This window comes from Notolepis coatsorum (assembly GCF_963971535.1).
Source record: "Notolepis coatsorum genome assembly, chromosome: 4".
Classification (NCBI taxonomy): domain Eukaryota; kingdom Metazoa; phylum Chordata; class Actinopteri; order Aulopiformes; family Paralepididae; genus Notolepis; species Notolepis coatsorum.
The window spans coordinates 171,116,922-171,133,075 of record NC_140168.1 but is presented as its reverse complement, the minus strand read 5'-3'; the positions used below and the strand labels follow the sequence as shown (position 1 = coordinate 171,133,075).

The window sequence follows — 16,154 nt, the reverse complement described above, 5'->3', positions numbered from 1 at the left end:
TGTCTTGTGCAAGATTAGAAAAAACATCCTGCCTTCGGGAAATATTCTGCTCCTTCACGTTCCACATTTTCTTGAGTTGTCGACTAAATTAAAAAAGGATTCGATGGAATGTTGGAACATGGAAGATGGAGATTCTTCCCCCTTGAATGTATATAGGTATATATTTTCTTTTAGGATCTCTGTCTCTTAAACAGTACTGTATATTTGTATATTTTGTATGTCATAAATGTCTGGATGTAAAAGTACTGTATATCATATATGTCATGTATGTCATAAATGTCATGATGAATTGAAAATGGGGGACCCTGATGTAAACAAGACAAAAGTCTTTCTCTGGTCTGCATCCCCTTAACAATTGTGTGCATTGAGCCGTACTGTATTGTACCCATTCTGCAATCTGTTAATAAAGTTGTCAATCAATTCAATCAATCAATGTATTTTTTTGCAAGCACTATCAAGTGCTTGCAGTTGGACCCACCATTGGATTGAGGTCTGCCCACAATAAAAAAACTTCTAAACTAACTAAGGTCAAACGTTCAATCTTGCAAAAATGGCAATCGCTAGTAAAAACTTAAGTACTGTGTGATGTTGTGAGTTGGTTTAAAATAGTATTGGAACTGGACCAAATATAACGCATGCATACACCTTAACACAATGGGGATGAACAACGTATATCCGTGTTTCAATTCCACCCGTTGTGGACAGAAGTTGTTATTGCTTTTATTCCATTTTAATAACCTATTCAAGGTCGCAGAGCGGCACTGCAGATATACCCTACTCTTTTAATTCGAGAAGGTGCAATAACGGCCAGATCCTCTTAGGGGCGCTATCGCGATAATGCAGTGTTCCCTGTGGCCGAAGGGTGGACTATTTTTTTTTACTTTCAATGGAGTTTTATGTTAGCTCGATTCTGGATCTGCAGCATGTAGCTTGGATTACGTTTTGCATCGCAGATTTCACCATGCAATAAGGGGATTTATCATCAGCCAATGGACATATCGATTTACCAGATGGTGATCGATAACGGGGAAATGCTCGGGGGGATCCCACCGGACCACGGTAAGATCTTTTTCACGTAAAGTACATCCCGATCGGGCCTTGTTTTGATAGCCATCCAGGCGTTCGGCCTATGAGGATAATGAGGCTAACGCGGTTATTGGTAATCAATAATCAGAAACGACGTCCCCCGCCCCCCCCCCCCCTTTCATGCATACATGCGTGAGGATCGTGCCGATCATATGCAGTTTGAGTTTTAACTGGAGCGTATCTATAACCGGAATGCCATTGGATTTAACATTATTAGCTATTAGCCCATTATCTCGGCTTCCAGGAAATATACTAGACCAAATCCGGTATAATGCTTATATTCACGGCGCTATAAAATGAGAACGTATTGATTTTTTTTTTCTTTAAGCCATTTTGAAGGGACGGTTTATGGTCTCAATTCACAATGAGAATGGACAGATAGCAATACTATAAAGTATAGATTTAGCTCTACAAACAGCCCCACGTCTGTTTACATATCCCGGTCCTCTTGAGATTAATTAGACTCATCCCAGTGGCCGCGAAAGTGTTAACAACTCATTGTGGGCCAACGGAAACATTTCAGAGGGCCGCACTTTGAGAATGTAGACTGCCTGTAGGCTGCCTTTTCTCTTTATCTATACTACATGAAGATACTGCCTTTTCTCCTTTTCTCTTTATCTATACTACATGACGATACTTCCTTTTCTCTTTATCGACTCTGTATCAATACTGCGTGAAGATAATAGACTGCATTTTCTCTTTATCGACTCTGTAGGAAACATTTTGAGTGTTGCGACAAAGCAGGGAACCTACGTTTAAACAGTTAAATAGCAGATAGTCAACTCCTCAACTCATGAATGATCAAAAGTGAATTAACCATGCACTAAAGATTTCTATTCGAATTGATATCATAGTGATCATAGCTTAAATTATTTCTTGGAATAATGTATGTATTAAATGTAACTCAAAAAGATGAGTTGGAGACTGCCATTATACCTAACCGATTATTCTACTATCAAATCTGCAATGACATCTCTTTCGTCTGGTAAGACCCCTGGAGATGACGGTTTAACTATCAAATTGTATAAACGTTTCCTGGATGTGTTGTCTATTGTTCGTTAAGTTGTACAATGACATGATAGAAAACCAGTCAATGCCATTGACAATCCGGGAAAGACCACCAGTTAATGAGCAATTTCCGGCCTTTAAGTCTCCTAAGCAATGATTATAAAGTGTTTGCAAAAGTCCTTGCTCTCCGTATGGAAAAAGTTATTAATAATAATTCATTTATTTTTCATATTTCAAAATGTACATCTCTGTACTTGTTTTTGTCCAAAGTCACATGGGACTAACATAGTGGTGGCGGGGGCGCCGGGAACGGGGGAGATCATGACGTCCTTCGGTCATGACGTGCTTTATCATGGGGGTGTGTCTTGGATGGGGATGTGGTGGGGATTGATGTGTGTGCCTTTGATATAGATAGTTATTCATATTTATTATTATTATATTGTAAAAAAAGTCTCGACAACATTGAAAATTAGGGTGACCTCAATTGTCCTTTCGAGAATAAATAAAAGGTTTGAATGAATGAATGAATGAAGAAAATCACATGGGACTAGCATAAATTGTAGAATAAAGCAGGAAGCCGGACCAGCACTCTCAGGTTTCATTTTAATTGATAGCCAATACATCAACACTGAAGAAGGAACACATTGATGCTGAAACATGTATGTATCAGGCTAAAATTTTAAACCTGAGAGTGCTGGTCCGGCTTTCTGCTTTATTCTACATTTATCTTCGGGATTGCAGCACCCAGTGTCAACTATTGTGAGCACGGTCTAACTTGACTTTTACTAGCATACATTGTGCATGGCTGTAATAAGGAGACTCTTGTGGTTCCATTGAACCCCCTTTTGTTCAGATATCAAGGGACCTCTTTGAAAAGCCTGTGCCCATCTTTTCCCGACAAAATGTTGCTCAACTTTGGAGCACGACATACCCCTTTTCCCCATGGGCTAGCATGCCATGGCTGGTATGTTCGGATTCCTCACAATCTCTAGTTTCATAATGATACCACTGTCTTCACTCTATCAAATAAATGTAACCACTTTTAAACTCGGTCTATAAAACAACAACATGTGGAAAAAAGCAAAGGCGGTCGGATACTGTCCGAAGGCACTGTGTGATATATTTCCTGTTTCCTTTTAGGCAGTCAGGACGTGAATAATCAGGTGTGTTTTATTTAAGCATTACATCACACGCAGGAGTGGTTTGTGAACAATAAACCATGCCTAGGGGTGGTTGTTAGGCCCGAGGCGCAGCCGAGGGTAGTTAGACCCCCCTAGGCATGGTTTATTGTTCACAAATCATGACTGCAAGTGGTGTAAAGCTTTTATACAACTGCCACATTCATCCAACCTTATTGCTATACAATAAACACACATTAATCGAAGATTTATTGAAAAAACCATCCGCCAGAAAAAGTAGTTCCCACAACTACAAAAAAGACAATTTGCCTCCATGTGGAAGCAGCTCGGAAGTGCATCCAACCAACTAACACATCCAACTGTGTATTATTGGAATGATTGAGAGAAGTTGCCTCATGTGGAAGCAGCTCGGAAGTGCATCCAACCAACTAACACATCCAACTGTGTATTATTGGAATGATTGATTGAACATTTTATTACCAGATGCAGAATGGGTACAATATAGTACGGCTCAATACACACAATTGTTAAGGGGATGCAGACCTACTTTCTATAGAACTTCATTCTTAGATGCTTCTATAGAAAGTAGGTAAAACAAATTAAAACGTTTTCTTTGCCCTATAGGAAAAAAAAGTTTTCTTCGCCCTATTTTTTTATTTATTTTTTTAAACCTACTGTAGAGGGCCTAAACTTAACCAGTTGGAAACCAAGCGTACAGTAATAAAATTAGCAATCAATCAATCAATCAATCAATCAATCAATCAATCAACTCAATAGGCCATGCTCACTTAGAACAGCGCAGCACCCAGCTCTCTCTCAGTCTGACTATCCCCCGCGTTGCAGACAGGAGTGTGTGTGTGTGTGTGTGTGCGTGCGCGCGCGCGCGCGCGTGCGCGTGCGTGTGTGTGTGTGTGTGTGTGTGTGTGTGTGTGGCGGTGGGTGGAGACTAGAGCCAGCGCTGACAGTCGAAAGGAAAAATAAATTGAAAACAAATTGCAAATTAATCAATCAATCCGCGATTTTTCTTTTGTTACACAATGATTCAAGACCCATCAATTACATCATCCAACATTGTTTAAAGCACTAAGACATTCGCTGTGACAGAATCGCTTGATATTTAGTCGTTTAGTCGCTATCAACATATCCATTTGTAAAGATTATTGTCCACCATCTTGTGATCCGGCGGATTGATGTGATGTGATTCGGTTGTGGGCGGGTCCTGTGCCAGCAAGCGTGGACTGTTCGCAATACATACGTGTAAATGGACTGTTTCAGCCAATCAGAATCGAGAAATTGGCATGCCGTTGTATAAAGTTTAATAGTTAGGGTTAGTCTGAGTAGAGAAAGACTGGAAACAGACCATTAAAGCTACAACATCTGGTTCAACTGGACCCATGACATCTACCACACTGTTGATCAATCTAACCAATGATGCACGCACACACACACACACACACACACACACACACACACACACACACACACACACACACACAGTAGTGGACCTTTTTAGGTTGGCTTATGGCGTTGACAGATAGACTAGACGGAACAGAAGGGACACAATAACGAACACACACACACACACAGACAGACACAGACACACACACACAGGCACATACAGAGACACAGACACAGACACAGACACACACACACACACACACACACACACACACACACACACACACACACACACACACACACACACACACACACACACACACACACACACACACACACACACACACACACACACACACACACACACACACACACACACACACACACACACACACACACACACACACACACACACAGGCGGCACACATACACAGAGACACACACACCAACTACTGAATCAATCATGAGCGGGTCCTCTGTGGCTGTAAATCATACTGGGGGAGTTATTTTTCCATCCATCCTTTCCCGACTATAATATCCGAGACACTGAAAGGTGCTCGAGTCTCGACAGAGACCCGTAGTGAAGGATGGGGTTCAGCCCCATGTCCTGTGGTGACCAACCAGCCAGACTGGACTGTACAGCAGGAAAACATACAGGGACATATATATATATATCTCCAGTCAGACTGAACTGTACAGCAGGAAGACATACAATGACATATATATATATATATATATCTCCAGTTTAGCCAGACTGAAATGTACAGGAGGAAAACATACAATGACATATATATATATCTCCAGTCCAGCCAGACTAATATTATGAAATGGAAGATCGACAGATTAATTAATGGTTTTGTTTTTAATTTGTTTATGTATTATGTGATTAAAATGCACAAATGATGTCTGCTGACTCTGGTGAATGCTCTGTTCTGGTCCTGTTAGACCTGAGCGCAGCGTTTGACACGGTCAACCACAACATCCTTTTGGACAGGCTCAGGGAGTGGGTGGGCGTCTCTGGGAGTGCTCTAAACTGGTTCGCCTCTTATCTGAGGGAGAGAACGTTCTCGGTGGCTGTGGGTCCTTTTAAATCTGACCCCACCCCTCTCTCATGTGGGGTACCACAGGGATCGGTGCTAGGACCACTCCTCTTTGCCATTTATATGCTTCCCCTAGGCCTCCTCATCAACAAATTCACCGGCATTAAATATCACTGCTACGCAGACGACATACAACTACTCTGCTCTTTTAAACCCGACAACTTGGAGAAACTCAGCCTTCTCCAGGAGTGCCTGCTCGGCATTGAGAGCTGGATGGGGAGTAACTTCCTCCAGTTAAATGCAAATAAAACGGAGGTGCTGATCGTAGCAGCTGAAAAGACTGCAGCTAGAGTGGCCACTCACTTGGGGTCCCTTAAAGACAACATACGTCCCCACCTGAGAAACCTGGGTGTTGTCTTTGACCAGGCCATGAACCTAGACAAACATGTCAAAACACTCACACGCACCTGCTTCTTTCACCTCAGAAACATTGCAAAACTGCGCACCATCATATCTCACTCTGAACTAGAACTATCCGTGCATGCTTTTATTTCCTCTAGGCTTGACTACTGCAACTCACTTTTCACCTGTCTCACCAAATCATCCACAGATAAATTACAAATGGTCCAAAATGCTGCAGCCAGGCTACTCACAAGGTCAAAAAAATCATGTCACATCACTCCCATTTTGGTATCCCTGCACTGGCTCCCGGTACACTATAGAATTCACTTCAAAGTCCTCACTTTCACTTTCAGAGCACTTCACGGTCAGGCCCCTATCTACATCACGGAACTCATCCATCCCTACACAAACACCCGCTCACTCAGATCTGCCGATCAGCACCTCCTAGTGATCCCCAGGACCAGGCTAAAAACAAGGGGTGATCGAGCCTTCGAGGTGACAGCACCAAGGCTCTGGAACGCTCTCCCCCTGGACCTACGAACTGCCCCCTCTGAGAACTCTTTTAAAAAACAACTAAAAACACATTTGTTCAGGCAGGCTTTTAATCACACATAGGCGCCTTTTACTGTTCTATAGTGTTGTTTTAATTAGTGACTCATGATTTTATCCAAATTCTTTTATTCAACTTTTTCTATCTGGTTTCACTGTTTTTAACTGCTGTTTGTCTGTTGTCATTTATTTCTGATTTTGTTTTTATTGTGTTTTTATATTAAGCTGTAGTGTAAAGCACCCTGTGCATTCGTGCTGTGAAGGGTGCTCTATAAATAAAGGTCATTCATTCATTCATTCATCTCACAGGGGAAACTTGTTCCAAACTAGGGCTGAGCAACGGCCAAAACATCACATGACAATATATCTCTTTCTTTTGATGTTATAACGTTATTTGATGGTATTTCATTTTCCAGAACAAATTACAATGTGATTGTGTGATTTATTGTCTTTATATTGTAATATAATTGTCGTGGTGACACAGTATTAAATAGAAAATTGTAAATTTTCTTTACATTTTCTAATACTGAGGTGTGGAATATTTTTTTTTATTAACTTATATTGATATAGCGTAGATGATATTAAAAAATCCATATAATTTGCATGGGTTGCATGATATACATCCCAGTGCTATTCAAACTAACCAGAGTGCACAGTATCAGGGACGTTCATTGCAGTGTACAATGTAGTCAATATATATATATATATATATATATATATATATATATATATATATATATATATATATATATATATATATATATATATATATATCGGTATATATATATATTGGCGTATGTAATAATATATAATACATAATATATGTGGAGTATATATGATGAAGCTACAGAGTAAATGCTAAGCTAATGTATGTACAGTATGATACTGTATACAGTGGTACGAGTATGAACAAACACCCTATGGTAATAAACCAGTCTAACTAATCTGAGTAGATATATATATATATATATATGTATATAGATAGATACATGTATATACAGTGTGTACAGTGTTATTGCACATTGTTATATTGGTAGACTATAGGTTGGATATAGTGGTATAATCAATGAATGAATAGTTCATAATGAAAGTAGGTACTATGAGTACAGTGTAAGGCAGTAGTATGCAGTAGATACATGGAGTACGGTAGGTTGAGTGAGGGATGAACATTAAACACATTATCGATGTGTTTAATGCTACAGGGAATAAGTGTCTCCCCGATGACAAATTAACTAAATAATTTCTTACAGTGAAATGAAAGTTTCCCTTTTAAAAACACACTTGACTTGGAATGAAATACGGGTTCAGCACGGCCAAAAGTCCCAGCACGACAGGCCCTTTCTTTGAGTTTGCCAGGAAGCCACTCTGTCAGAATTACAGCACTGATCGATCAACAGGAATAATGATCGCGTTGAGCCGCTAACCTGAAGACTTAGCATTAGCATGGGGAGCTAGTGAAAGGATTCAAATCCAATCATATTGATTACAGCTCACCAAAGACTGTTCTTGTCGTTCATCATGGAAAGGTTTTGTATGTCGATGCTTTTCAATTGCCCTATCATAACACCCACTCTATCATCATGTACCAGTCCTGTGGTATTATCTGGCTTATTGACGAGGGGCATCTTTCTGCTCGATTCAGTTGGTCGAGTGGATGATAATAATACCAAGACGACCGCCTGAATAATTGTTTTGTCGGTACCTAGTACCACAATAACAAAGACAAAGACTATCAATATCAAATGAGGAGCTGTGCCACAAAACTGCTTGCAATAGTGTGCTCTTTGAAATAAAACGCTGGCAGCTCAGATGGCTACAGGCCACACACTCAGAATGGACCATTACAGGATACCAAAAGTATAGCATTAATAATAACTTTATTTGTATAGCACTTTTCATACAGAGGTTGCAGTTCAAAGTGCTTCACAACAGTAAAAAATACAGGCATGAGCGAGCATAGCAAGGTAAGGTAAATCACAGTGTTTCACATTAGGATCTAGCATCCTAATAGGCTGTTTACAGTTTCATTCAGTAATACAAATAATAAAATAGTTTAAAATGATTAAGTTTAAAAATAGGCAAAAAATTATAAAATATAGCGGACATACAACAACAGTAAAAAATACAGGCATAAAAGAGCATACAAATTAAAAATGTAAATAGCAAGGTTACAGTAAAAAGTGTTTAAGGTGGACACCACATGGAAGGAGAAAGCCTGAACGACCCAAGAACACCTGAGGCTAGAGCCACAAAGAATGGATTGCACGGTGCTAATTGCACCCTTACTTACAATTCATTATGAATTGAAAATGGGGGACCCTGATGTAAACAAGACAAACGTCTTTCTCTGGTCTGCATCTCCTTAACAATTGTGTGTATTGAGCCGTACTGTATTGTACCCATTCTGCAATCTGTTAATAACATTTTAAGTAATGAATGAATTAATGAAAACATGTAATTACCTTGTATATTGAACTGATCACATCCCCTTTTCCAGTTATGTATCCGAAACATGATGTCTGAGCTCAGACACACACCTTCCAAAGCATTATTGAGCAGAAGCTGACTTATTTAACAATTTATGACCACTTAATAATAATTTCATACAGAAAGAGTCCACATGCCTTCGAGCAACATTGTACTTATTTTATACCTATTCTTATGTCTGCACGTTTACGTTGCTCTACTTTTATTGTCTTTTATACCCATTATTATGTCTGCACTTGCATTGTTTTTATTCTGTCAATTGTGTGCTGATTTTATGCTATTATTCATTCATTCACACTGAGGTCCATGTGTGAAGGGTGCTATATACTGTATATAGTTATTAATATAATAATAATAATAATAATAATAATAATAATAATAATAATAATAATAATAATAATAATAATAATAATAATAATAATAATAATAATAATAAAAAAAAAAAAAAAAAATAATAATAATAATAATAATAATAATAATAATTATTATTATTATTATTATCATTATCATTGTCATTATCATTATTATCATTATTATTATCATTATCATTATCATTATCATTATTATCATTATTATTATTATTATTATTATTATTATTATTATTATTATTATTATTATTATTATTATTATTATTATTATTATTATTATATTGTAACAAATGTATGCATTGAAAGGTCTGTAAGTCTCAACGACATTGAAAATGAGGGTGACCTCAATTGTCCTTTCGAGAATAAATAAAGGTTTGAATTTAATTACATTTAGGCGGGAAAAGGCCATCTGTACGCAAGATTGTTGTGTATGTAACATGGTTACAGTACATTCATTAATACGTCCACTCGCTCGCTGTGTGAATACTGCGAACAATGATCTGCCTGTGTTCCGTCACAGGCTCAATTTGGCATTACACACACACATTTATAATTTGGGTGCTGGGAGGGTAAACTATGCTCTCACTCATACAGCCCCCCCAATTTGCTGTGCGTGTGTGCGTGCGTGCGTGCGTGCGTGCGTGCGTGCGTGCGTGCGTGCGTGCGTGTGTGTGTGTGTGTGTATATGTGCGCTAGTGACTGGGAGATAAATGAGAAAGAGGAACTTGACTCTGTAAGCTTGGCTATTTTTTCACTTGCCATGATGACATTGATATTGCATCCTGTATTGTGTCATAGCCTGCGCCCTGGTAAATGATAAGACCAGTGTTTGTGAAGTTGGTGTTGTGGGTTATTGATACATGATAAGACCAGTGTTTGTGAAGTTGGTGTTGTGGGTTATTGATACATGATGAGACCAGTGTTTGTGAAGTTGGTGTTGTGGGTTATTGATACATGATGAGACCAGTGTTTGTGAAGTTGGTGTTGTGGGTTATTGATACATGATGAGACCAGTGTTTGTGAAGTTGGTGTTGTGGGTTATTGATACATGATGAGACCAGTGTTTGTGAAGTTGGTGTTGTGGGTTATTGATACATGATGAGACCAGTGTTTGTGAAGTTGGTGTTGTGGGTTATTGATACATGATGAGACCAGTGTTTGTGAAGTTGGTGTTGTAAGTTATTGATTGCTTTAAGCAACTCGTATGTGGTCTATTGTCTTCACTTCATGTTTTTGAGTCTCACCAGCTTCGAACAATTCTTCAATAAAATGAGCGTATTGTTCTCGGGCAGCCATGGCAGCCTGTCCATCACTGTGTCTGCAACGTGGCGGGGAAAAGTGAGCTTCTCACAGGCGCACGCAGGGGGGAGAAAAGTCTAACTAACTTCATGGTCACAACAAATCAACATGACGGAACCGAAGACAATAAAACATCACCTTTTCTACTGTTCTATTTTTAACTTCAGAGCTTCGCCCGTTATTGGTTCTCTGATTTAGAATTGGTGAACAAACAATGAAATAACAGGTTGTTATCGGATATTAACACTATCAGTGCCGACCTTGTTTACCTTTTTACCCCGTTGAATGCCATCATCCACTTCAATGTTAGCGTTAAAAACGCCTAATCTATGTTTTAAATTATGGCTATGTGTCTAATCTGCCCGTCGCTTATCAATGACTTGTTTGCAGTCAACATTGTCGAAACGGATTGTTTTTTTAAAATCGGTTCATTTCCTTTTTATAGCATTTCGAAAAGCTATCGTTCTCTCAAAAAATTTCGGAAAATTGAAAGATTCCATCATAAACGGCATTTATTGGAATATTCTCGAATACACTAGACACGTTGTCATTTGTCGGCCTATTTATGAATAGTTTTCAAATAAATGCTAGATTATCGATAGTATATGTGTACTTATGCACGCTATAGAGGCTTTACGGATAAAAATCTAATCTACGAATTCCAATCTGGCTTCAGAACATCCCACTCCACTGACACATGCCTTCTCTATTTGAACGACCACATCAAGCAAGAGGTGGACGCGGGCAAATACTGCGGCATGGTCATGCTAGACCTACAAAAGGCCTTCGACACTGTCAATCACACCATTCTGATTGACAAGCTAAAAGCAATTGGTTTTGATAGTTTATCAGTGAGCTGGATACAATCCTACCTGGAGGGGAGAGAACAGATGGTGGAGGTAAACGGTACCCTATCCCCCCCCCTCACAGTGAACTGTGGTGTTCCACAAGGAAGCATACTAGGACCACTACTGTTCCTAATTTATGCAAATGACATGTCGTCAGCTTGTGACTGCAACTTGTTCCTGTTTGCGGACGACTCAGCCCTGCTGGTCTCTGACAAGAACAAATTACAGGTTGAAAAAACCCTCAGCTCGGAACTAGGCAAAATCTGCATATGGCTCGCCGACAACAAACTATCATTACACATGGGCAAAACAGAGTCCATTCTCTTCGGTTCAAATAACAAACTCAGCAAAACAGACGGCTTCTCAGTTACAGTGGGTGACAATATTGTCACAAGGAAAGATGAAATTACCTACCTGGGTTCCATCCTAGAGGCTAATCTTTCCTGTGACAAAATGGCATCCAATGTAATAAAAAAAGTCAATCAACGAACTCGATTCTTGTACCGGATCTCCTCCCTGGTAAACAAGAATACCCTGAAGACTCTAGCAGGAGCACTCATTCAAGGGTACTACGACTATGCTTGCACCTCATGGTACCAAAGCACCTCAAAGGCACTAAAAACCAAATTACAAACATCTCAAAACAAACTAGTCAGACTACTGCTTGACCTGACTCCTAGAACCCACCTCACCCCTGCACACTTTGCCAACCTAGGATGGCTTAGAGTAGACGACAGAGTACAGCAACTTGCAATGGGCCTGGTCTACAAGATACACTACACGACCAAGGTACCCATGTACATGTCAAAATACTTCCCAAAGGTCAGTGAATACCACGATCACAACACCAGAGGGAGCTCCACAAATCATGTAAAACCCAGATTCGGCACAAACAAGGGACTAAACACGTTTCGCAATTATGCCACAACAATGTGGAACGCCCTACCCAAAGCTGTAAAGGAATGTAAATCACTACCCACCTTCAAAAACACTCTCAAAGAACACCTACGGGAGACTGCAATTCAAAACTGGCCCCTACAAATGTCCTAACCCAGTTGTACAATAAAGACCAAGCATGGCTTTGTCAGTATTCCAATGTACAGCCCCACCCAACCCAACACCTACCCAACCTCCTCCAATGTACAGTTTCCATGTCAAATGTATGTCAGTATTCCAATGTACAGTGTCCCCCCCCCTACCCAACCCCCCCCCCCCCCCCCACCTCCAATGTACAGCCCCACACCATCTACCCAACCTCCCCAATGCACAGTTTCTATGTCAAATGTATATACTCTTCTTCTGGATTTTTTTAGTATCACAAACAGTACTGTATTTGAAAATCTGGTATGTCATAAATGTATAGATGTAGCAGTACTGTCTATCTGTATGTCATGTGTGTCATATGATGAATTGAAAATGGAGGACCCTGATGGAAACAAGACGAAAGTCTTTCTCAGGTCTGCATCCTCTTAACAATTGTATGTATTGAGCTGTACTGTACTGTACCCATTCTGCAATCTGTTAATAAACTTTTCAATCAATCAATCAATCAAGCTGAAAAATCTATTCTCTCGTTTCCTCAACATCACACACACACACACACACATAGGGACACGCTGTTATCTCAGTGAATACAGCTCCGATTACCCCAAAACTGGTAACATAGACTCCTTACCTCAGATCAGATGTTCTCCAAAAAGATTATTCCAATTCCTGATCGCCATTCCAAATATCGATCACGTTTATTGATTGATTATTGGCTGCTGTAAATATATATTCCAGGCTGCTTTCCGTCTCGCGATCAGATCCCTCATCATCAGATCCATCGCCAGCACAATGGAGCCAGTTGGCTCCACCTCTACAGATCCCACAGGGATCTCCCAGTCTAATGGACTGACCTGCAGTTACACAGGGATAGACGATAGGGGGCGCTTTTTTCCCATCTGAGCTTCTGGAGGGGCTGCTGTACCAACGGGAGACTCGGTTGATGAAATATGAATTCAGATCGCTAATAAAAAAATAAAACGACAAATCGCGTCGTCGGCACTCACCGGGGGGCATGAAATAACTAGTTATGTCGTCGCTGGCATCCAAAGTGTTAAATGATCGAATGATACATGGATAAACACAGTCTCCATACAGCTGACCCCATGACCCCGGCCCTCTGGGCAGTCCCTCACCAGTCTCCATACAGCTGACCCCATGACCCCGGCCCTCTGGGCAGTCCCTCACCAGTCTCCATACAGCTGACCCCATGACCCCGGCCCTCTGGGCAGTCCCTCACCAGTCTCCATACAGCTGACCCCATGACCCCCGGCCCTCTGGGCAGTCCCTCACCAGTCTTACCCATCATGCGTGGCATCAGGCCCTGCCGTGGCACCAGGTTGTCATCCAGGCCTTCCAGGCCGCCGTACAGGGAGTGGGAGATGCGGCGCTCGTGGTCGTCCAGGGGGCTGCTGGGGCTCTGCGGGGGGGGGCTGCTGGGGCCCTCCTGCTGGGGGGGGGGGGGGGGGGGGAGAGGGAGAGAGAGGTTTGTGAGTTTTTTTTATGATTTCTTTTTTATAATTTTTTTTATAATTTTTTTTTTATTAGAAGTTAGGCACGATATCAGTTCACATCTGTATGTACATATCTAGCTTATTCAGGTGCTCATGGAACGACACATGATCGTTTGTCTTGCCGACTTCTTTAAATGTTTTTAAACATACACATAAAATAGACATCTAAATTCTTTTTAAGAAATTATAAAAATATTAAAAACAACATGGCACATAAACTCGCTATGCATTTCTTTTTAGTAAATAACACATTTTTGGAAGAATACTCTTTGTTTGTATGTTGACAATTTGTCATATAAATATATTTTTTTGTAAAATAAACAAAAATTATGCTACAGTTCAAATTAAAGATCCATTACAGTCCAAGCGTAATTGAGAGAGAACTGGCATGCGAACGCTGGATAAACAATGACATATGGGGGGAGGAAGCAGCCAGTGATGCTAACGCTAGCGGGGCTGATAGCTGGGATAAATGAGCATGGATTTCCAATAGCCTGTTAAGACAGTGGCAGCTAGTGAGCTATAGAGAGAGAGGAGAGCTTAGCCTGCTAGCATCTTGACATGTCCCCTGGGAGCTGCAATGACACTTGTGTTGTTTATTGGACAAATAGGCCATTTGCTGGCCCCGTCAACCCTAAACGCACACATCTCAGAGAAGGGTGAGGACATGTCTGGCTGTGTGTGTGTGTGCATGTGTGTGTGCATGTGTGTGCATGTGTCAGTGTGTGTGTTCACCCTCCATTGTTTGTCTATGGGATTGTCGACTATATTGATTTGCTGTGGTTTCTGCATCCAAATTGCTGAAGACCATGACGCCACTTGACAACAATGATTACCATGATCAACAGCATTGGATACCGGCTGATAACATTATCACACTCACGATCAATACCAGGACCAAATTAGCCTAATGGATAACGAGTGCTAGTGCTCGGCTGCCACTAGATTTGAGCTCGTTTCCCCACCAGACTGTAGACAGACTAAATGGTTGTGTTTTGTCTGTGTGATTGTCACTTCCTAGTGGACTTTGTTCCTGGATTAACCATTTCACTACCACACTACAGAAAGTAAACCTTTCACTAATGGTATGTAATGAAAGGGTTAACCTTAGTGATGCACCGATGTGAAAATTGTGGCCGATACCGATAACCGATAATATTGCTGTTCTGGCCGATACCGATATTTACCGATGTCGATATCTCTGTATAGAAAACACTTTTTTATGATAATCAAATAAAGAGCTTTTGTAACTCATTTTCAGAAATGACTGATATGACTGATATTTAAGGCCAAAACATGTAAAAAAAATAAAAAGATTAAAAAAATATATACATATATATATATATTATATATTTTGATATGGGACCGATACCGATGTGTAAAAAAACAGCCATATCGGCCGATATTATATCGGCGGCCGATATTATATCGGCGGCCGATATATCGTGCATCACTAGTTAACCTTATGTGGTGCGGCAGTGCAAGGGTTAAACATGTTCAGTTTTCACAGGAGATTTATATGCGAAAACTTTTACACATGCATTCGTGCTTTTCATAAACAGACACATAATAAAAAATACATCACCACCTGTAGACAAACATTACAATAACGTGCCAAATATAAGTATTCAAATCAAAGTTTCTACCATTTAAAAAGAACATGCTGACATTATGGGGAATGTGCTTACTGTCTTCTCCAGAGTCAGAAAATAAGATATATACCAGTTTCCTCTCTGTGAGTTCAGTAGAAAGCTATCTGGCGGCAAGCTAGCCTAGCTTAGCACAAATGAATGGAAGTGGATACGGACCACTAGCCTAGCTTAAAACTCCGGGAGAGGTGTTTTTGCGCAAAAACTCGGCTAGCCGGTCCGTATCTGCTTCCATGAATTTGTGCTAAGCTAGGCTAGCTTGTAGCCGGACAGCTTTCTACTGAATGCACAGAGAGGAAATTGGCATCCATCTGACTCTGGAG

The 16,154-nt window shown here is 40.4% G+C and overlaps 1 protein-coding gene across 1 annotated transcript in view; it reads right to left on the bottom strand.

The window, feature by feature from the left end:
* LOC311226746 (partitioning defective 3 homolog) overlaps positions 1-16,154 on the bottom strand; it is a gene marked incomplete at its 3' end in the record, with an annotated part of 616,272 nt that overhangs the window by 102,356 nt on the left and 497,762 nt on the right. Inside the window, 1 exon segment of the mRNA XM_084312156.1 lies at positions 13,971-14,115. Within this exon segment, the coding sequence (XP_084168282.1) occupies positions 13,971-14,115 (145 nt within the window).